At 35.8% G+C, this 23,272-nt stretch overlaps 1 protein-coding gene across 13 annotated transcripts in view; it reads right to left on the reverse strand.

The window, feature by feature from the left end:
• The window catches only part of LOC126750925 (low-density lipoprotein receptor), a 410,401-nt gene that overhangs the window by 41,859 nt on the left and 345,270 nt on the right, over positions 1-23,272 (reverse strand). For 12 of the 13 annotated variants that reach the window (XM_050460724.1, XM_050460726.1, XM_050460727.1 and 9 more), the window contains 4 exons: positions 21,069-21,287; positions 20,374-20,728; positions 15,786-15,984; positions 14,860-15,000 (listed from right to left, as the gene is read on the reverse strand). In XM_050460724.1, the coding sequence (XP_050316681.1) occupies positions 14,860-15,000; positions 15,786-15,984; positions 20,374-20,728; positions 21,069-21,287 (914 nt within the window). The remainder of the gene's footprint in view (positions 1-14,859; positions 15,001-15,785; positions 15,985-20,373; positions 20,729-21,068; positions 21,288-23,272) is intronic. The other variant, XM_050460728.1, reaches the window with a different exon arrangement.

Here is a 23,272-nt window from a genome sequence, read left to right on the forward strand (position 1 = left end):
AGCATCTACAGCACTTAACACCTGAAAAAGAATGGCGAAGCTTAAATACCTCGGAGCTCATTGGCTATACACAGTAGTTGTTAGACCGATTACGATATGCAGTTTGTCATGTTTGTGGCCAGTAAAGGGAAAGAAATACGCGGTAAGGCATATTAAAGGCGTTTGGAAGGCATACAAAGATCAGTGGGAGCTCTTAGAATAAAGACAAGTCAGGTACTAAAAGTAAGACTTGTTCTCTAACCAACTGGCAACAAAGTTAGCTCTTAGACTGAGAGAATCCTCTCAACTAGTAGCCTGTAATAAGGAACATTCTATGATGCTTAATTACAGTTTCTAACCACTACGATGGATTTTCGAAAACCTGTACAACTGAAGTTAAATTTGGTCCTTTCACTTCCAGAGTGGAGTGGAAAAGAGGTGACGCGGACAGGAAGGATGAAGAAATCAGCATCTAATGCGGACAAAAACTTGGTAATCAAGTACAAGGTGGTGTCTTTTCAGCAAAATTAGATACAAAAATCACTTTCCGTTTAACAGACCACTTCAGTGGTTTCCAGTGTTTTCCAAGCGGTGAACACAGTAATCAAAGAAAATCTTGTTGTTCTGACAAGGAATGTGCTCACAACAAGGAATATATTTATATATACGGATAAGCAAGCGGCTTTGAAATCACTAAATTTACCTAGGGCTTCGTCAAAGTCAGTGAAAGATAAAACTGCAATGGGTTTAAGGGCATAGTGATGTTCCTGGCAACTGTGAAGCAGATGAACCTGCCAGAACGGGCACCACCCTACAATGGGACTCTGAAAAAGAGTGAATGTACTACTTATATATGTGTATGGTCACTTGCATTTAGATATTTAATCGACGAACATGTTACAAATTGAGCTAAGTGAGTTTCGGTGAGGTCAATCCTTGAGTTGCTCAAATAGAAGGCAAATGTGGCATGAAAGAAACATATCCGCACATGCTGACAATCAAAATTTAAAAGAAATGGCATAAGAACTTTGGTAAGAGTGCTAACAGGTCAGTGTCTAATTGATAGACATGTACTATACAATGACTATTGTAGAAGCTGGCAGGTGGCTGATCGACAATCTCATGTGGACTACTATATGTAGTCCTTTATAATGTCATGGAAAAGAAGAACTCCTCTTTTCGAACTGTAAATTATGTTCTGAAGGTATGCGCTCCAAAATGTTAAGGTCTTGACCTCCCAAATGCGGGACTGTCTGGAAGGAAGTGTTGAGTTGTTTTCACCTCATCTTTTTCCCCACAGCTTGTGCAGATGGCATCTGCTAGGATTCCCAGCCTTACCGCGTGGACGCCAATAGGGCAATGGCCAAAGCATCATAATTAGGGAGAGGCTAGCCATATTTAAGGCAAAGAGATCTCTAGATCTTTTGCGATCGATTTTGGTCCAAAATGCTTTTGCGACAGCTCATGTACCGACGGTGGTCCAGCGTTGAACAAGCTTCCCAGGACCGCTAGGGAGCACCGATCCGCTCCCATCCTATTGACAGTGGTTCTAGGATGCATTTTCTTGCTAGATCATCAGCTTTACAGTTTCCTGCGATTCCGCTGTGAGCTGGCGTCCATATCAGTCTTATTACAAATCACTCGATGCTATTTATAGCGAAGTTGGGCACTCTTCGACAAGCCCTGAACTCACTGTTAATGAGTTCAAGGTTAGTATTGCCGCTCTGCTATCTGGAATGGATGGATGGTCACTTCTCTGAAGGAGTTTGCACATCGGAGCAGTTATTATATTGCTATCTTAATGGCTGCAACCTCGGCCAGGAAGACAGTGCAATGGTCAGAAAGTCTGAAACTGTAGTTGAAAGAGAGTTCTCGACAGTAGACCTCTCTCCTTCAACGTCTTCTTCCCACCCACAACTTCCACGCCAGCCGCCAGAGTTTGGTTTGACAACTCCATGATCCAAGTGATCTAGTGTGAAGTCAAAGTGAGTGAGGATTTTTGAGTGTTCAGACCCGAGTTCTATTAGGAACCCACTCTAATATCTCCTTTGCGAAGGCAAAAGATCACAACTATCGTTCGCAGGTTTTTGGATGACTGTTTGGAGTTTTAGAGGTTGTACAAATAAAACTCTTTGTACGGATTTTCATCAGAAGCACGTGATGGTTCAGATAGGAGACGATAGAATGAGGGATTATTAGTGCCGAAGGTGTCATAGTGGGAACTGTGACGTTTAAGAACTTCATTAACAGAATTTATTTGTGAGTCATTTTCATTTGCTTTGATCGCGTCAGTAGTCACGATCTGCCGTTTTGCGGTGGGAAGTATTTGAAGTCTTAATTAGCAGTTAAACGAATGCTGCCACTTTTCGTTTTTAACTGTGAATTCTTTGAGTTCGCAAACTGCATAAGCGAAATACTGACGTAACAAATTTGGTTGCCACCTACGAACAATTGGCGAATTTGCATGCGAACAGTTTGGCAAGTATTAATTAATGCAACTCATTTGAAATATGCAAATATATCGCAACCGCAACAAAGCGTCACGAAAGCGAGCGCTCAAAGCAACAAGTTATTTGACGCATACGCCTTCACGCCACTGCAAAGCGGGGGGCGGGCGGTTGAGCGAAAGCCAAAAATAGCATGTGTGTGAGTACAAAGGAAAACGTTTGTAACTGTGTGAGTGTGTGTGAGACAAAATAGTTTGCAGTTACTACCCAGCAGTGTACTATATGACTGCGCGCTGGTGGACTAGTGACTGACTAGTTCATGTTGGCATTTGACATATAAAATTACTTATTTACAACATATATTATGGTATAATTTATATTTCTATGAGCATATATAGTGCAAATAAGTAATTTTATATTTGAAAAGACAACAAGCCTGACTAAGTAAGCGGAGCTTTGTTTGCTGGCAGCCAAAAAGGTAAAAAAATATAATGAAAATTTGAATTTCTAAAGCCAAAATACCTACAACTAAACACACGTGCTCCTCTCTGTAGCTACGTGTGTACGGCAGCTGGGTATGACTTTCCATATGCAAGTGCCAGCAGCATGCATTTATTTGCATAAATATGCCGTTGTATGCTTATATGTATGTATGTACTTGGCATTTATTCGCATTTCACGCACACACAATGGTAAGTGATGAACATTTAACTTAGTTGCGGCAACATATGTTTGCTTGTTGTTGCTGACTTTTGTACATGTGTATTTCATTAACTTTGCAACAGTAGCGCACACACACACACAGGCGGCGGAAAATCACAAATGCAAATGTACAATGCGAAATAATTTTAATTGCCTCACTTATGGCAACAGAAAAGTAGGTGTGGCAGCGGGGCGTCGTTGGAAAATATGCTGGGCGGCATGTTGCACGCGTGGCATATGTTGCATATTTTATTAAATGCCGGATATTGGTGGAATATACACACGCATGCCTCTAGTTGCTGCAAGTTTGACTTTTTGCAAACTTTGGGGGCGTGCAACAGTGCCGCGGGATGCAGAATTTAAATAAAAAATAATTATTTTTTAATACGCTTTTATTAGTTTCACTTGTAAGTTTGCTTGCTTGTTACATTTAGCCCGCAGTAGGCATGTTTTTGGTGCTTATTTAGCTTATTATTTATTATAAAACTTATTTTAGTCTAGAAATTTGAAGAACAATTTTCGATAATCATAGAGTCAAGATATTCAAAAATATCTTCCGAAAAGGATTTTTCAAAATTCAAATTATTTTCGTAGTTATAGCCGTTTTAGTGCCTTGGCAACTGGATCGGTTTAGCGGACGACGAAACGGTAAACGCGTTTTTCTAAAGTGTTTTCCTTTGAAATTTGACAAAAACCTTTGTTATGTGTCTTACTGCCGCAACTGCCTCCGATTTTGGAAAACTGTAATTTTAAGTATTTTTAAAAAATTCGAAAAGTCAAAAAAGGTCTCTCTATCACAATTACCTAAAATTTTGGAAAACTGTAATTTTAAGTACTTTTAAGGAATTTAAAAACCTAAAAAGTTTCTTTATCACAACTATCCTCGATTTTTGGAAAATTTTAAGTATTTTAAAAAATTTTGAAAAGTTAAAAATGGTCTCTTAATTTGAGGTATTTTTTAAAAAATTTAAAAAATAAAAACGATCTCCTTTTCGTAACTACGTCGAATTTTGGAAAATTTTAATTTTAAGTGTTTTCAAAAATTTGAAAAGTTAAAAATTGTATTTCTTTCGCAGTTCCCACGAATTTCGAAATTTTAATTTTAAGTATTTTTAAAAAATTTAAACAGCCTCTCTAGAACAACTACTTCGAATTTAGGAAAATTTTAATTTAATTATTTAAAAAAATTGTGAAAAGTTAGAAAAAAAATTGTTTTTGATTTTTAATTTTAAGTATTTTTAGAAAATTCGAAAAGTCAAAAAAGGTCTCTCTTTCGCAACTTTCTTGGATTATGGAAAATTTTAAGTATTTAAAAAAAATATGAAATAAAGAAAAAAAAGCACAAAATTCTTGTTTTTGTTTCAAATCGAAGCCATTTTGTGAATGTAGTCAATTCGATAGCGACATCTTTACTAATGGAGAATTTAAATTTTTTTTCTAGATTACTACAAGGGTTGGAATCATGGCAACCGGAAACCGCCTTAGTCTTGCAGTCCCACTCCACCTTTTTTTATTTATTTTTTTTTAATTTTTGTTTTAATTTTTTTAAAACTATTTTTTTTTTTAATTTTTGTTTTAATTTTTTTAAAACTTTTTTTGTAATTATTTTGTAATTGGATATTAAAAATGGCCGGCCTGTAATTCAACAATTAGAATTTTTTTTTGTTAATTTTTAATTTTTTTTTTAATATTTTTTTTAATTTTTAATTTTTTTTTTAATTGTATAAATTAAAAAAAAATTAAGTGTTTTTTATATTTTTTTAAAAAGATTGAAAAATAAATATTATTATAAATATTAAAAATGTTTTCCATTGTTTTCATTTTTGTTTGAAAAATGCCTAAATGTAGCCGTCTAGACCAAAATACCCCTTTTAGTAAGGTAGAATGTGAATTAAAAGCTAAGGTTTGTGTACCCTTCATCAATTGAAGTACTCAGTCACTGTGTGTAATATTAGCTGCAACACTCTACACATCTTATAATATAATTATATTAGTTGTAATATTTCCACTCGCCACATTAATTACATAGTTTATAAATATGCTCGAAAACAAATTAATTTTTCCCCCGTCAAATTGTTGTTGTCATTGTTGTTGTTTTCCAAGTTAGTCGATTTTACATTGTACTCACAACTAAAAACACGTTTTAGCTAATTTAAGTAAAGTTATTTTTCTGGCACGCCATGGCGGATGAGCAACGTCGGCAAAGCAACTACACACAAATATTATAACCGTATGCATAATTAGAAATTCACTTCACAAATTGTTATTTAGCGCAATAACTTTCAGCGAATATAACTGAATACAAAATAGTACAAAAATAACAAAAGAGTGAACTGGCTTTGGTAGAGGAGAAACTCGCGGTTTGGCGCAATTAAAACGCTGCTCAACACACATACCAGCGCATATGCGCATGCAACACACCTGATGAATTGCAGTCTAGTTCGTTTGACGACTTTCGCTTTGTTTTTGCATACCTCAACTGGCCGCGCACAGTTTTGTTTTGAGGAAAAGCGCGCAAATTGGAAAATTTCCACTCACAAGTGGGCGAATGCCGTAAGTTGTGCAATTAAAAGTACGTGATCAAAAGGCAATGAAAACCGCCGAAAAGTGAAGGTATTGCAAGTGGCTTGCGCAGCATACAAAGTTGATTGTTAGAGAAAAAAAGTGTAGCAATTGAAATTAATTAAAAATCTAAAGCGAAAACGAGTGTTGCAGATTTGTTTAGAAAAATATACAAAGCGCTTATTTACACACAGAAAACGATTTTGCATACGTGAAATGTAAGACTTCTTTTACCTTACTGGTAGAGACACCGCTTACACGGTTATAGCCGAAATGTACATACATATGTAGGCCTCGCTTATTAGAGCGAGTTAAGTCGCCAGCTGATAGGCTGTTTTAGCTTTCTTTACAGAAATCGACGTTATTTATATTTTTCGCTATGGTTGCCAACAAAAGCCTACCTAAGCGTACTTTGATTTATGCCATTTTCGATAATTTTATATAAGTACGCAGTTGAATTATTTTACATAATGTGAGAATATATAATAAATGAAATGAATGGCAGGATGATGGTGCCTGACATAATGGCGCTTAAGCGTCGGAAATACGTTAAAAAACACTGTAAATATTTGATTGAGAATAATTGAAGTTTTGAAGTTGTAGCGACAAAGTGCTAAAAATAAACTGAGCGCAAATGGACTGGCGTGAAGTGGTTGGAATTGAAAGAGAAAGCACATAGGTTGATAAGGTAAATAATACATAAAAAATATCTACGTAGATGTATTTTACAGCAGTGAGCATACGTGATGAAAAAAGAACATACATTGTGACAAAAAGGTACCCGAAAAATGGTAATTTTAATTCTCTGAATATAGAATATATCAAAAAAATACAAGTATATTCTGCTAAGTTTATGGAACTGTCCTCAATTACTATGCCAAATATGAGCGCGATCTGTCAATCAGTTTGTTTACAGCAGCTGGTCGGTACATCTCGGTAGTCCGTTGCGATTTTTACAATGGATAAAAATATCGATCGAAAAATTAGTATTTCTAACCAAATTTGGAAAACTCGTTGCTGGAAAAGGCTAACGGTGATACAGTTTTATCAAAAACACAAGCCTACAAGTAGTATAAGGCCTTCAAAGGCGGTCGATAGATCGTTGAAGACACGCATTGTTCTGGACGACCTCCGACCTTTTCAACTTATGAAAACTTTAAGAAAAGTGAAAGATGTGGTACCGGAAAACCGTCAGAAAAATGTTAGACAGATGGCAAGTGAGCTCAACATCTTATGCGCGTTTGTTTGAATGATTTTGGTGGATATTTTGGGTATGAAAAACATTATTGCTCGACTCGTTCCGAAAAAGCTGATTTTTTTTTGTTTCAAAAAGAGTACTGTAAACAAGTCCTTTCCGAACCCCACGTATGGAGAAAATTATAACTGCCGATGAGACATGGATTTATGAGTATGACATGCGAACAAGTCAACAATCATCGGAACGAGGGGAAAAAACGAGCCGAAACCAAAAAACCAAACCAAGCCGCTCAAAAATCAAGGTGATGCTCATTGTTTTTTCGATATTCGTGGTTTGGTGCATAACAAATTTTGTTCCGGAGAGTTGAATGGTCAATAAGACGATCTAGTTGGCCGTATTCAGGTGTTTGCGAGAGAACATTCGTCGAAAACAGCCGAATTTGTGGAAGAACAATTCATGGATTTTACACTAAGATAATGCACTATCGCATCGAGCCACGATTGTGAACGAATTTAAAGTCAAAAACGCAATGAATACTATCAATCAACCACCGCATTCACCAGATTTAGCACCGTGTGATTTTTTCTTACTCCTCGAACTGAAACTGTTGCTCCGTGGAACCCGTTTTTAGTCGACCGAAGAGATAAAACAAAATTATCTGAAGCAGCTGAAGGTCATCCCAAAAAGTGCCTATAAAAAGTGTTTCGAGAACTGGAAAAATCGTTGGCATAAGTGTATTATATCTGGTGGGGGATTACTTTGAAGGCGACAAAACAAATATTTATGAATAATTAAATATTTATTAACAATTTCCGGGTACTGTTATGTCATAATTTATAACAATCAAAGCCGCTAACAGCGTTTCCAAGCGTGCTATATTTTTTTTTATTAAATGTGTGTGCAAGTGAATTTCCTGATTTCCTATTGGACACCGAACCGCAAACAAATTGGATTTCAGCTGTCATTCCACACTGTAACAGGCAAACCATTAACGAAAAGCGCGTTTTGTCGTCATCGCAACTGCGGTTAGTACTCAAGTGCAACTCCCAACTACAGCACTGCTTTCTATGTAAAAAAAAAACACACACACAGTGAAAGTTATTTTATTTAAGGAAATCAGACAATTTGCTTGCACACTAAGCTGCTTTGCTAAGTGTCTGTTTTTTATTCAAATTTATTTACTTTTCTTCTTCGCTTGGCATATTTGTTTTTCCTATTCTGTGTTACCAAATCTATTTTGACGCCCTTCCCACGCGTCTGCGCGTTTTCTTTTCCACCATTCTGGCAGCAAATGCCTTGTCAGCAGTTTTCGGCAATAGAAATCGCATTAAATTCGCATTTGACTTTGTTTACTTGCCACTTGGCGTATCACTGAGGCAAACAAACAATGAAAGTGGGTATATCCTCATCAGCGGATCACAACGACATGCATATATTTGTGTAGTATATATTTGAATAGTACACATGCATATATGTTTGACAGCAAGCATGTATGTATGCAAAAAAAATGTCAATAAAAAGATTTCAGAAACGGTTTTCTATTTTTTCTTATTATATAGAAAAATTTATATCTCGCACTTGAAAAAATATCTTGTTAATTAGGTTTTGTAGGAAATTGAATGCTCTAAAATATGGTCTTTTATGATTTTTTTTTTAAACCCAACCGTTTAAAAAAGATATTAACGGTTGAAATTTGACTATTTTTGTGAAAATTTTTCATTTCTTATGAATTTTATAACTCAATGAAAAAAAATTATTATGTATAGATTTTAGGAGAGGCTTTCTTAGAGGTGTCTAGGAACCTATTTTTCAGAGTACCAAACGAAAAAAATTTTTTTTTTTGATCCACCTTAATATGCATTGATGTTTGGCGATGAATATCTCGTAAACGCTTAACTTAATCGAAATATCGTAGTAGACCATTTTTATAGAGCAGTAAATTTCCTACAAAACTATGTGTATCATCATTCATAATAATTTTTTTTCATTGAGTTATAAAATTAATAAGAAAAAAAGAATTTTTCCAAAAATAGTCAAATTTCAACCGTTAATATCTTTTAAACGGTTGGGTTTACGAAAAAATCATAAGAGACCATATTTTAGAACATTCAATTTCCTACAAAGCCTAATTAACAAGATATTTTTTCAATTAGTTGGAAGCGAGATATAAATTTTTCTATCTGATAATAAGAAAAAATAGAAAACCGTTAGGCTGAGGACCTTCCCGTTACAATTAAAAGCTCATATTTGGAAAGCTTTCTTAAGGGCAGGATGTTGGTGCTTGAAAAAAAAAAAAAGAAACTAATATACATACAATTGCAAGTATGTATGGAATAACACAGAAACGCCATTTATGCTTTTTTTACACACACAACAATTCAAACGTACAGTTGTTGTTTTGCTTATTGCTGTTGTTATTGTCCGGAAGTAAGCACGTTAAACGTCTGTGAAAGTCACGCGCTGGTTAGCGCATGAAGGTGCGTTTTTCTTGCACACTAATGCCTTTGAAAAGCTTAAAAGCGTGAAGGGCAGGATGATGGTGCAAGAAACACATACAATTGCATGGAATAACACATATATGCTCAAACATATTGCGCGGAGTAAGACGTTAAACGTCTTGAAAGTCTACAACACTTCTCAACTTAAGTTGACACTTCTGCACATTTTCTTTTTAACGGTATTGCTTCACACTCGTGTGCCAGCACTTCCGCAAAAATTGTTGTTTAGCTTCGCTTTTTATCTCGAGTTGATTTCAGCAGCCTTTTTCTGTTTGAATTTCATTTACTTGAGTTGTTGTTACACTCTAAATTATTACGCACACACATAAAATTTTTCTTGTACAAACAGGCAAACACTTAGCAACTCATACATGCACACCTGTGCGCACACAAAACATATGCGTGCACTCGTACAAGCACACTTCAACATACACTTACGTACATGAAAGTGTTATGGCTGTTAATGCCACTTGAGCGCCATTTTGCGAAAGTGTTTCGTCACCTTAATTTTGTATAACTTTCGTGTAGCTGTTGTTTGCGCTGGCAAATCAAAATAAAACTCACAACAAGTAGTAATAAACAAAAATGTCGAAAAGCCGACTTTTGTGCGCAGAAAGACGAAGTTGACTGTTTCAACGTCAAGTGGAAATTAGCTGTGTTTTTATCAATATAAAGGGTCGCTTGAAATGAATGCCTATGAAAATTGAACACATGTAAACCAAAAAAAAAAAAACAACAACAAATCGACAGCTGACAGTTAGACGCTTAGAGAAAATTGAGCGCTACACAACAGAACAAAAAAAAGAAATGTGGTCGCTGTTCGAAAATTCTACACACAATATGTTCTTTTGCCTTTCTCTTTTTATCTCCAAAGAAAGTAAGCTTATGACATTGAGAGCACGATTTTCGTTTACAAAATTTTCACACAAAAATTTATTTATTTTTTTATAAAATCATTTCTCTAAAAGTTATACGCAGTTAAAGATCAGTTATACTGGTCACCATGATGTATGAGTAACATTTACACGGTACACCATGTCGTATGAGTAACGAACAATTCATATACCACTACATATACACTATCTGGTATGAGCAACGCAAAATTTAGATGTCGATGGTATGAATATACCGAATACAATATTCATAAGGTACACCATGTCGTATGAGTAACACAAAATTTATAAGGAAGTTATATGAATGACTTTACCTGCGTATTACTTTTAAAGGAATAATTTTATAGAAAAAATTATCAAGATCATTTTTATAGAGCTGAAAATTTTGTAGTAGAATATTACCTGTTCAAAGCCCCGATATTCACTACCTTAATGCAAAATATAAAAAAAATCCAATGTCATATACAAGGGAAAGGAAAAATTATTTAGGCAAGGTATTAAATTGAAAAAGAGATGGATAATGGTCTTTAGGACAAAAACTGAAACTTCAGGATGCATCTGCAAAAACTAATCAACTTGGGAAATAACGGACACTCTAACATGATATACATAATATATAGTAATACCTTTGGCTATTAAATTTATAGAAAATATATATAATATACAGTCGGAGTAGTGTTAACTTCGTCAGTTAAAATTACGTTAGGTGAAGAGGTCGATCCAAGAAAGACCTCACCTCAACATAAGATCTACGACAGTCGAGTCTAAGTAACCGGAGCGGCCCCGTATTTTTTACCCGCCAAGAACTGTCAACTCGGCACTATGCCTCGAAATTACATCAATAATGTTTTCTACCGCTACAACAACAATAACTCTTATAGATGGCCAAAGCGCTTAGGACCTATCACAAATTTGTTGAGACGGCTAATAGTGTTTTAACTAAAATGGCGACAAACTTAAATCTTGCGTCCATTTTGGTACACCCTGTATTATGAAAATTGTATATATACTATCCTTAATTAATGTGAAAGACTTCTTGGAATTTTTATATAGAAGACATATATTCAATTGTAATTTTAATTTGAAACCTTTTGTAGGATAAAAAACAAATTATTTATTAAATTGGTTTGGTATGCTTTTATGCTATTCCAAGTCATCGGGAGTTTGTTTGGTATGCTTTTATGCATCCTTATTGCCCGAAATTGGCACTAAGTCATTATTACCGGATACTGTCTTCGGCTCGGATTCGCTTCAAGAGTATGTCGTTCAATTGAATGCCAAAAATAATGTTTTCGCTTTTATTAGACCTTCTTTATAATTTCAATCTTATTAACACGGTTTAACTGAAATTTCTTTTCACATACCAATTTTCCATATTTTCCCTTCGATTTATTTCTGCATGCCTGCCATGTCAATTATTATAATATATTTTCAGATAAACCTCATTGCTGAGTGTAACCCAATTAAATTGTTGTGGTGAAAGCTGCTGTGAATTCATTTATGAATTGCAATAAGGAGTCTGTCTCTGCCGAGGCGACATTGAGACGCGACATGTCGTCACTTTGGCGTCGTCAACATTTGACATTGAGTCAGCATGACAAGCAATTGTGGCATAAATAAAGCGATAGTCAAGCAGACGGGAAATCTTGTTGATATGCTTATGAATATGAGGATATATATATATATATATATATATATGCTCAGCCCTCATATTCAAAAGCATATCAACAAGAAAGTATGAAAAATACTATTTATGAAAAGAACTGTGTTATATTTTAGAATATATTTGGGAACTTAAAACACATTTGCCCTTAATATTCCCTGCCATTTTCCTACTAGAGTAATTTTTATGAAAGTTTTTTTTTATTACATACAAACGCAACTACTTTCCATTATTTCATTATTTAACAACATTTCATTTCCTACGAACTATTTTGCAATCATCATTATTATATCTGTTTTTGATTGACTCTCTAAGAGTTCATTACTTTTTCCTTCAATTTCATGCAGCTGTTTTTAATTTCCTATTTTCTATCACCCCTTGTTCGTTTATTATCCTCGCATTAACTTCTCTTTCGTCCTTTTGGCTTTTAGTAGCCAAGGCGTAATGTAGCATAACTCTCATTAATTATTTCGCTTTGCCCATTCTCGCTCGTTTATCATTTTCATTTCGAGCGATTGATTTTTATGATTGTTGTGATTTACAGCTGTCATTTCGAGCTGGAAATCCAAACTTTTGTTATTGTCCTCTGCTGCACGACCGCCCTACTCGTTTTAGCAAACTGCGAACTGTTTTTGGTCTCTCTCTGGTGTTGTTATTATATTTATAAATGCATTTGTGTAAGGATGAGTTGGTATAATAGGCCACTGTAAAAGTTTTTAGCTTATGGCCGTGCTATTAGCAAGTATGGCGAGGATTCCACTTTGCCTAATATAACCTCAATTTTTTTTGTATTTTTACTTTTATATTGTACGGGTTAAATATAGCAAAAAAAGGGTAAAAAAATTACTAATTGTTCCACTTTTAAAATTACTAAGAGCAGCTCACCATAATGGCTTTTGTAAGTGGCAAAATTTGAAAATTTCGGTAATTGCCACAGAAATAACTGCTCTTCGTTTAGCCGAGTTGCTAAAATTGCTGCAGTAGCCATCATTAATAAGCAACATGCACCGTTACACGTGCAGCAAAATCAACAACAACTGCTGAGAGTATAGATCCATCATTTGTACAACAAATCGCATCACTCATAATGTATCAGCCAAAATCTCTCACCGCTCTTTGCTCCTACGTTAGTTTAACTTTTCGCACACATGTACATATATATATGCACACGCATGTGATTTCTAGTGGCACTACATCATCAAGGTATGCCGGTTGGAGCGAGCATGTTACCATTTGACTGGCAGCTGACTGATTTACTACGGCACAGCAGGATGCTTGGCTACGTGTGAAGGTGAAATAACGGTTTAACTGCTGGCAGGGAAGGGAGTTTTACCAATGAATAATATGCTAATATTGCTGGTAATAGAGGCGGGTAAAGGGTTGCAGAGCTTGGGTCATCAAGCAATAATTCTTTGCCTTGCTGCAGGTATACGGATTTGATGCGCTTGTTATCTCTGATGTGTGTTTGTAGATGTGGAAATAATGGTGGAGGTTTGAATGTTTAGTTTCTAATGAAAAACACGTTCATGGAAGATATTTAACATGAAACTCTTTGTTCTTTTGCATTACATTTTTTATCTCCAAAGAAAGTAAATTTGAGAGCAGGATATTCGTATACAAAATTTTCCACTAAAAAGTGTGTTTTTTCTTTAATATCATTTCTCTAAAAGTTATACATAGCTAACAATCACTTATGTATACGAGTACAGGTCACCATGTCGTATTAATAACAAAAAGTTTGTAACACATTCGTATGAATATACTGAGTATCCATACGGTACACCATGTTGTATGAGCAAACCAAAAATTATAAAGCATATTATATACCGAATATTTATAAGGTACACCATGCCGTATGAATGAAACAAAATACACGAGGCATTTGTATGAATATAACGAATATCAGTAAAGCACACCATGTCGTATGAGTAACACAAAATTTATAAGGCGAATGTATGAATTGATTTTAACTGCGTATAACTTTTAAAGGAATGTCTTTACGAAAAAAATTATTTGGACAATTTTTATAGAGCAGAAAATTTTGTATTGGAATAAACTTTTCCAAAGTCCGATATTCACTACCTCAATGCCAAATATAAAAAAATCCCATGTCATATATAAAAAAAAGTAAAATGTGTTAGGTACGGTTTAAAATGAAAAAAAAAAAAATTATTTAATTATTTACGGTGGATAATAATTTTTAGGGCAAAAAATTAAACTTCAGAGAGCATCTGCAAAAAATAAAAAAATTGGGAAATAACACTCAAATATAATATACATATATAATTGAATGGCTCGAAAATGTATAGAAAATGTAATTAATATTAAACAAATGGCATGGCAATAAAATCTTTTAAATAACTGATTTTCTTAATATAAAAAGTTAAATAATGACTCTGAGTAAGTTAAATGACATAAACTACTGATGCTGTGAGTTGACTTTATAAACCAATACCACGATGACCAAAACCAAAACAAAGGAAATGCAGCTAAAATATGAAACGGAGGACAAATGAAAATGAGGAAGAAACGAAAATCACATAAAATACTACAAGAATATGAACGACTAAAGGTAACAGCAAATAAATTACTGCGAGTAGCAAGCCGCTATAATTAATGAATTAATAACAAGCTAAAGGAAAGGGATCAAAATAAACAAAATGAAGCAGAACAACACAGTTAAAGAACAGAATCGGTTAAGCGATTACAAATAAGAGTACACACACAAACATGAAAACACAATACTAGCGCTGAACATAGTTCGTGAGTACGAATTGGTGCTGATTGGATGAAGATTATGTTTTTGGTTAACAACAACAACTGACAAACCAATTTCTAAACGAAGTTTTACAATGATTTTCATTCGTTTTTATGTATGAATATTTTTTTTTGCGTGAGTGTTTGTTTGTAATCATACCCTCTTCCTTATTTGGAGCGGTTGTTGCTTGTTGAGCAGTGTCGTTACTGTTGTTGTTGTTGGCGGAAATACGACCGGTGGAGAATTTAGACATCTTTGGCAAGTTTTTGCGGCGCGCTTGCGACGCTGACTTTGTATTTACTATTTAGTTTGAGGACATATGTACAGAGATATTTGAGAGCAAGATTGCGGATTTTTTTTGTTGTTTTCGTAGAGTTGTTTTTAATTTAACGTTGTTAAATATTAATACACAAAAGTGTTGATGCGCCCAGTTGGCAAGGATGGAGAGAAATAAAAACACAAAAAAAGAAAACAATGAAAATTAACAGTAAATAACAGTAAAATACTTAAAATAACATAAATATAATTATAAAATAATGCATAGGTTCAAGTTAAGCTTAAATAAATAAATGATAATTTAATAATATCGCCTAGAGAAACGTGAAGGGAATGAGGAATAAGGAATATATGTTATCGATTACTAATTTCAAAGTTCATTAAAAAACTGTTTTCACACAGGATACAGTGTTAGGTTTTCTGCTTGAATTTAATTTTACTTATTTCATTGAAATTTGAAAATAAAAAATAAAAATTCAAATTTACTGATGAAGTTTTAAGAAAAGCAAAAGAAGATAAGTAATTTTTAACAAATGTATTTTTAATATTTTGACCAAAATAAAAATAGGTCAATACTTTACGGAAAGAACATAATTTGGATTTAAAATTTTAGCGGAATTTCACCACATTACATAGGTAATGTGCGGCGATTTTCTTAACAAACTTAACTCTTTCTACATTAAACACACACAACCAACTTTGCCGAACGTTAATGACAAAGTGCGATTTATCACATTATTCGAGTGTTGAATTAATCTGTTAATAAATGTATATAAACATATATGCGTGGCATGCATTTGGGTACTTACAATCTTCGACACACATTAGCCGATCCTCCATCAGCTTGAGACCGGTGGGACAGGCGCAGGAGATGCGCGGGCTGCGTTCATTGATGCGCGGCGCTGGCAGGCATAAATGCGAGCAATGACCATTCACCGCTTGACAGTGATTGATGCCGTCCGGTTGGCGGTAGGGATGATAGACGTGTACGACCATCGGATGTTGCAGCTACTCACAAGAATACACACACGCAGGTATATATTATATATATTCATATGTCAAGGTTATGCCGGGTGCACATTATATGTGGTCGTGTTGCGTTCGGTGATTGCGGTCAGCCGGCGAATGTCATATGAAAAATGAGAAAGGACAATAGCAAATTGTTAATCGATTGCTCCAATTTTGCAATTAAATTAAAAATGCATTAATCAATTATTTATTTAAGGCGGCAACGGGAGAACGCCACACAGCGACTAACCGCATTGTTGACGCCAATATCATGTAATCATCAGCATATATATACTTACAGTTAAATATATTATACCATAACTCAATTAAAAAGTCTCCGACCTGAATTATAGGTGGTGCAACTAAAATTAAATTGATATGATTTTTAGCTGGCCATAACTCTCAAGAGGTGTGTATGCAAATTTGATAGTGGTGTTCGCCCAAAAAACGTTGTTACCGTGAAAATATCAAAAAAGTCCAGAAAAAAATTTTGGGCGTCCGTAAAGTAAAGTCGTTCGAGATAGCAGACACTCTAAAGATATCTATTGAACGTAAATATGGAATATTTGGGTATGAGACAGCTCTGTGCAAAGTGGGAGCCATGTGAGCAAACTTTTGACCATGACCAAGACGAGTTGATGATCCGGTGTGGTATTTGGAGATGTTCAAGCATAATAAACGTGAGGTTTCGCGTCGATATGTGACACTGGATGAAACATGGATCCATTATTTCACTCCTAAGTCTATTCGACAGCCAACCGAGTGCACTGCGCATGATGAAGCCGCTCCAAAGCGTGTAAAAAGGCAACAGTCGGCAGGCAGGGTTATGGCATCGGTATTTAGGGATGCTCATGGAACAATTTTAATTGACTACCTAAAGAAAACTCATTTTTTGGCTACTTGGTCGAGCAGTTTTTCAATGGTGTTTCGATTTTTTGATCACATTAATCACTTTTCGGCACAATGTTCAAAGCCAACTTTCAAAAATTAAAAAAATTTTGAATACTCGTAACTATGTTCAACCAATTTCTCATGATAATAGCAATTTACTCAATATGCATAATATTTTCCTCCGCCTCTTGCACCTACCAACTATTCACCAGCGTGAGTACATGCAGCAAAGCACGTGTGCCAGCCTGCAGGTGACACAAATTAATATTATTTGGCATTTCTGAGAAAAATCACATACGCCAGCGTTGTTCCTATACTTTTACCACCTGCCGCATACACCCACATTAGCCTTCATTGTAGCGGTATCATTATTTATAGGGTTAAATATAAGTTGAATTGGATTTGGATGAAAAATTTCGTAGCAATATTTTGCAGTCGAAAGAATAGTTGCAGAAATAGTTGCCTCCAAAAATATACAACTATTTACTATATGCAAGAGTATAGGCGTAAAGCCCAAAAGGAAATGCGTTTGCCATTGTGCCTTGCTTTTTAGTTGATTTCAATGAGTTTTTCAAGAGCGACGCTTCTTCTTTCAATTTTTTCCAAACTATTACTCCTTTTAACCAAAGAGTGATCATTAAATATTTCCGACAGGTTTCATATATGGTTAGTCGAAAAAGTTTTTTCGTATTTTGTCAGCAAGATATGACCGAATTATGCGATTTTTTACAACCAGAAATTTTGTTTTAAGTTTTTCGAATATTTTTTTGGGTCTTCATAGGACCTGCTCAAACAAAAGGCAACAGTAAAAACATGAAAAAGTCACTAGTCACATATCTTTTTGCAACTCATCGTGCACTCATTTCGAATTTGTCGCATTTCTTGCAGGCATGCTTTCAGTGGCAACCGTAAGCTAGCTCACTTTGAACCTGGCGGCACTCGCACATACACAGTAGTGCTGTGTGTGTTCGTGGTGGGTGCTTTGGCTCGTTTGTTGTTCGGCAGCCGCCGGCAATGGCACATTTATTTTAGTTGGCGCACAATTTTTTTATTTTCACCAAGAAATTGTGACACTATCCCGCAGCGCAAAATGTAGGTCAACCTGCAAACACACACACACGCACAAGTCTATGTTTGTATGCGTGTTATTTTGGCAGGCAGCTGCCAGGTAAGTTAAGAAAAATTGCAGAAAACATAAAGATGTAAAATAAAATTCATGGCGAAATTTTCGTGGAACACGTGTGAATTGCATAGACAAGTATTTTTTGATAAGATTGCCTGCTGGCTAGGTGCTAGAGGGTATAGCGTGAAACGTGGCTGACGAACATATAGTATATGATATGCATATGAATGTGAGGGGAATTGAAAGCTAAATTGTATATAATTTGTAAAATATGTTTAAGAAAGCAAATGTGAAGTTAACGCTTTGATATATTCTATCAAATTTAGATTGTCTAGTTTGATGTAATACCAACTGTAAAAATTTATATTTATACCCCGAACAGGGTATACCAAGTTTGCCACGAAGTCTGTAATATACAAAAGGAAATGTCAGAGACCCTTAAAAGTCTACGAAACGTGACGAGATGAGTCGATTTGGGCACATTCGTCTGTTTGTTTGTTTGCTTATGAGCAAAAAATAATAAGACTTTTGAATTTAAATTTCGCGCGAAAACCCATTTGTCGAAATGTTTTTTTTTTCTAGGTTGGTATGACTGTCTTTTTGAAATACATAAAGTTCTTTCGGCGATTTTTACGATCAACATCAACCGATGATCAACACGTAAATCAGATAATGTAATTTTTACTTGAAAAACTTGCGAAAAACAGCGTCGCGTTAACGTCTGTGAAACAATGCTTTTCGACCTGCCAGGATGTTATGAAAAGGATTATTAGCGGCTATGAATCTTAGATCTTTGCTTACGACCCGGAAACAAACGATCAATCGGCCAAATATCGTGGCAAAGGTGAGCCGAAGCCGCGAAAACCACGTCAAAGCAGGCCAAAATAAAGGTTATGTTGACAGTCTTCTTCGATTATTGAAGTTCCGACAACAGGAACTGCCAACAAGGAACACTATTTGAGTATTATGTGTCCTTTGTGCGAGGCTATTCTTAAAAAAGGTCGGAATTTTGGGCCGATAAATCTTGGTTTTTGCAATACGATGATGCACCGTCGTATACTGCATTGATTTTTCGTGAGTTTTTAGCCAATTTCCACCAATATCGTACTGCAACCACCGTATTTGCCTAAGTTAGCTCCGTGTGACTTCTGGCTATGCAGGAAACTCAAACATCCGCTCTGGGGAAGCCGTTTTGAGTCAATTGAAGACATTAAAGGGGTAACATGGCTTTACGGGATTCAAAAAATCGTCTTTTTTTATCTTATTAAATTCTATAACACCTCTAGAATATTGTCCTAAATTTTAAAGGTAATCCGAGAAAAAGTTGCGGGGATACAGCCTTGAGAACTTGTGCGCTCGAAGCTAGCTGGACTAAGTGCGCCGTCTTTAACCTCGTTTTTTTCGAAACTGTGTTTCTGAAGTCGGTTGGCAAGATTTCTCGAGAACTACTCAAACGATCTTTACGTAGTTTTACAGAGGTCTTTGTCCTACAATTCTTAAAGACTTGGACGAAGGATTTTATTTTCGATTACAACCATTTGAAAAAAAAAACAAGCGTAATTTTCTCTGAAATTTTAATTTTTTTGTAAAAATGTCTGCCAAAAATCCAATTTTCAGTTTTTTTCTTCGTACAAGTTTTGAGTTAAGGTTTTAATTAAAATATGTAGTTTTTCCTTTTGGATGATCCCCGAAGGAGTTATCCTGCCAACGTTTGGGAATCACCAGAAACGGCGTCGCAATGGCTGAGATTAATTTTTTTTTCCAAATTTTCAAAATTTCTTTGTTAATAGTAAATGTTTGTAAAAGTAAAAAATTCTAAAAAATTTTAAAGTTTTTATTTGAGCAAAGAAAACTGTTAAGAAAAGGCTGGTGATTACCCCAGGAAACCATGTAGCCCCTTAAACTTGAATCACTACGCGCATTTGAGGCTATTTCAGAAATTGACTTTAACAACTGAGATAAATATGTTAGCACATGTTTAATGGGCAAAGAGGCTTACTTTGATTGGGACGACATAGATTTTTAATAATAAATCAGGAATTTCAAAATTATGAACAAAGTCTTACTATTTTTTACCCATATTAGTATATCCGAACTAATCCTTCAATTTTCGAGATAACGATCTAACATTTTATAGAACTACTTTTTTCGACAGGTAGCTGCTGCAGTCAATATCCTCAACGAGCTATTCTTTTATGTTATATTGTAATAAGGAAATGACATCTGACACATTCAATACTCATAATGAAGACATGTACTGCCATGCGTGTCTAACACACACACACGCACATACAGAAATCGATTTCCCTTGCTCTACCCGCGCTCTATCGCTTGCCTGTCATTATCATTTTAAAATTACGATTATAAGCACTCACCTGATGCAGTGCGGTTACCGGCTCCACTCCTTTGCCATTGAATTTATTCGCCTTGAAGACGGTCTGCTTATCCCAGTCGGACCAATAGATGCTATCCTCAAATGTGGTTATGGAGAAGGGGTGTCGCAGATAATCCGTTGAGTATAAGATCTGACGACGCTGCGAACCATCATAATTCGCTGACGCGATAATATTCAATTTGCCGTCAACCCAATAGATGCGCTTACGTACCAGATCCAATGTAATACCGTTTGGCCACTTCACATCGTAGTTGATGATGGTGGTGCGATGTGAACCGTCCATGCCGGCGCGTTCGATGCGTGGTGAGGCGCCCCAATCGGACCAATACATCCAACTACGAGCACGAAAGACAAAGCAGAGCGGAAAGAAGAAGAATAGAAATGAGCATGCGGCAATAGAAATGAAGATATTTATATGTACATATGTATGTGTAGTTTATCTACGCGTTGCACTTGCTTATATATATGTCTGTCATTTCATGATTTTCACCACGAACTTAAGCTTCAGTTAACGAAGAGTTGCTTAGGTGTACAACAAAGCAATGAAAATCGCTCATATCCACAAGCTGTTGCAACACTTTGGCAGCTGAATTTAGTTATTGCAACAGTTTCACTGAGTTTCAACATTTCACACGCACATTCCAGGCAATCTTGCCTTAGTGCGTGCTTACTTACCCCTCGATTGGATCCAGTGCAATTGAGCGCGGTATATCCAGTCCGTCTTCGATGAGTACCTTACCCATGTTGCCGTCAAAGTTGGTCAACTCGAGCGTGCATTTGTGTGTGTCTGTGAAATAGATGTGATTGTAAATCCAATCGACGGCCAGGCCATCTGATGTCACCGAGTGGTCCTTGAGCACAACGGACTTGTCGTTGCCCTCGTCGATGGGTGCTCTGCGAACGCATACATGGTAGTCCAGTGAAAGTCAGCGAGTAATGAAACGATAATAATGGGTATGAACTTTTAGTTGGAAATCAATGACATGGCAATTATTAAGAAAGAGTTCGGATGTGAGAGAATTTCGTGTCTTTATATGGAGCTAAACTTGTGAACGATGATATTTGAATTAAAAATTGGGAAAACATTGTAAAGTTAATCTAATAAAATTTCATATATATGTATATTGAAAGCTTTTGATTTTTTTTTTTTATATACGGTGATCCATTTCGAGGTTCCCTAATTTTTTTAAAGAAAAAATACAGAAACTTCAAATTTAATGGGGAATGTTTATTATGATTCGAAAGAAAATTTTTTGGTATTTAGCTTTTGAGGATTATCTCTTTCAAAAGTAGGTCGCGACTACGTAGCAGATGGTTCATCCGTTTAGTCCAATTTCCGATGACTCGTTCGGGCATTCCGACTGGTCCCTGGCGAATGACACACGTGATGATTTGCTCCGAGGTCTAAATCGAACGGGGATTGTCCGCATAGACTTTAGTCTTAAACATATCCCCACAAGTATAAGTCTAATGGTGTGATATCACACGATCTTAGTGACCAATCGACCTGCCCCAAATGTGAAATTATCTGCTCACCAAAGTGTTCTCTCAATAAATCCATTAATGGCGCCGTCTTGTTGAAACCAAATGTCGCCGAGATCACGAGCTTCAATTTTCGTCATTAAATAGTCGGTTATCATGGCGCGATAAGGGTCGCCATTGATGGTTATGTTCTCAGCGGCATCATTTTTGAAGAAATATAGACGGATGTTTCTACAGACTCACAAACCACTCTAAACCGTTGGTTTTTCTGGATGAAATGACAGCTCTTGAATCTATTCAGGTTACTTTTCGTACCAAAATCGGCAATTTATCTTGTTTACAAACCCATTGAGCCAGAAAGGGGCCTCATCGCTAAACAAAATTTGGCTCAAAAAATAATATGACAGCTTGACACGACTTTTGCGAGATCTGTCAAAAAAGGTTACTGAAAAAGTATCCCTACATGGATCACCCATTAAAAGCGCCGATAGCGGCGGCTCCAACAAACGAAAAGCTTTTTGAGGAGAAAGTGAAGTGCGAAAAATTTTAGAGTGATATCTCAAAAACTAAGATAGCACGAACAATCGCAGCCACTGTACTCGTCCCTCATTCCATTATTTGCACAAATTTGTATCAACATTTAACAATTGATTGCTAAGTTCCATCGACCGCATGCGTGGCGCAAGATTCAATTCATCTATGCGGTTCGCAATGAAATGCAATTAAATTGTGGCTACGTCAACAAATGCCAGTTCATGCCAAAGCCTAAATAATAGGAGCGAAATTAAAGCAGAGTCAATAAGAGAAGGCTGTTTCCATTATGATGATACCGATTGATAATTGCACAGCTACAAGGGCGCGCACATACATTTATTAATGTATTGCAGTTGGCAGAGATGAAAGGCGACTCGAAGTCGGAAGTTTAGTTAGCCACTGGATATCAATTTTACTCGGCTGCACTAAATTCCGACACTGTGGCGTACAAACGCATTTGCCCACCTAAATGTAATCACAATAACTTGGTATCGAATGCTCTCAGAGCTATATATAGTATATGCACATACGAACGTAAGGGCATAGCCAAGCTTAGCAAGCAGTCTGTGCTCAGCTGCTGCTCGTTGAAATCTCATTAACTGCACGAGTGTGCTTGTGTATGTGTGTCTGTGTTATTTGATAATATAATATAAGCTCTTACAAGACTAGGTATTAAGCCAATATATGTTCAACTGTAAGTAATCCACACAACCTGCCACAATCCGCGCCAAATAACGTGGAATAAGCCACTTCAACATCGCGTATAAGGTTCTATCGAGCGTATTGTGTGAAATATTAAAGCACACCATCAAAAAACTGATTGGACTTTATCAGTGTGGCTTTAGGCCTGGAAAATCAATAAC

Source organism: Bactrocera neohumeralis, chromosome 2, assembly GCF_024586455.1.
Source record: "Bactrocera neohumeralis isolate Rockhampton chromosome 2, APGP_CSIRO_Bneo_wtdbg2-racon-allhic-juicebox.fasta_v2, whole genome shotgun sequence".
NCBI lineage: Eukaryota > Metazoa > Arthropoda > Insecta > Diptera > Tephritidae > Bactrocera > Bactrocera neohumeralis.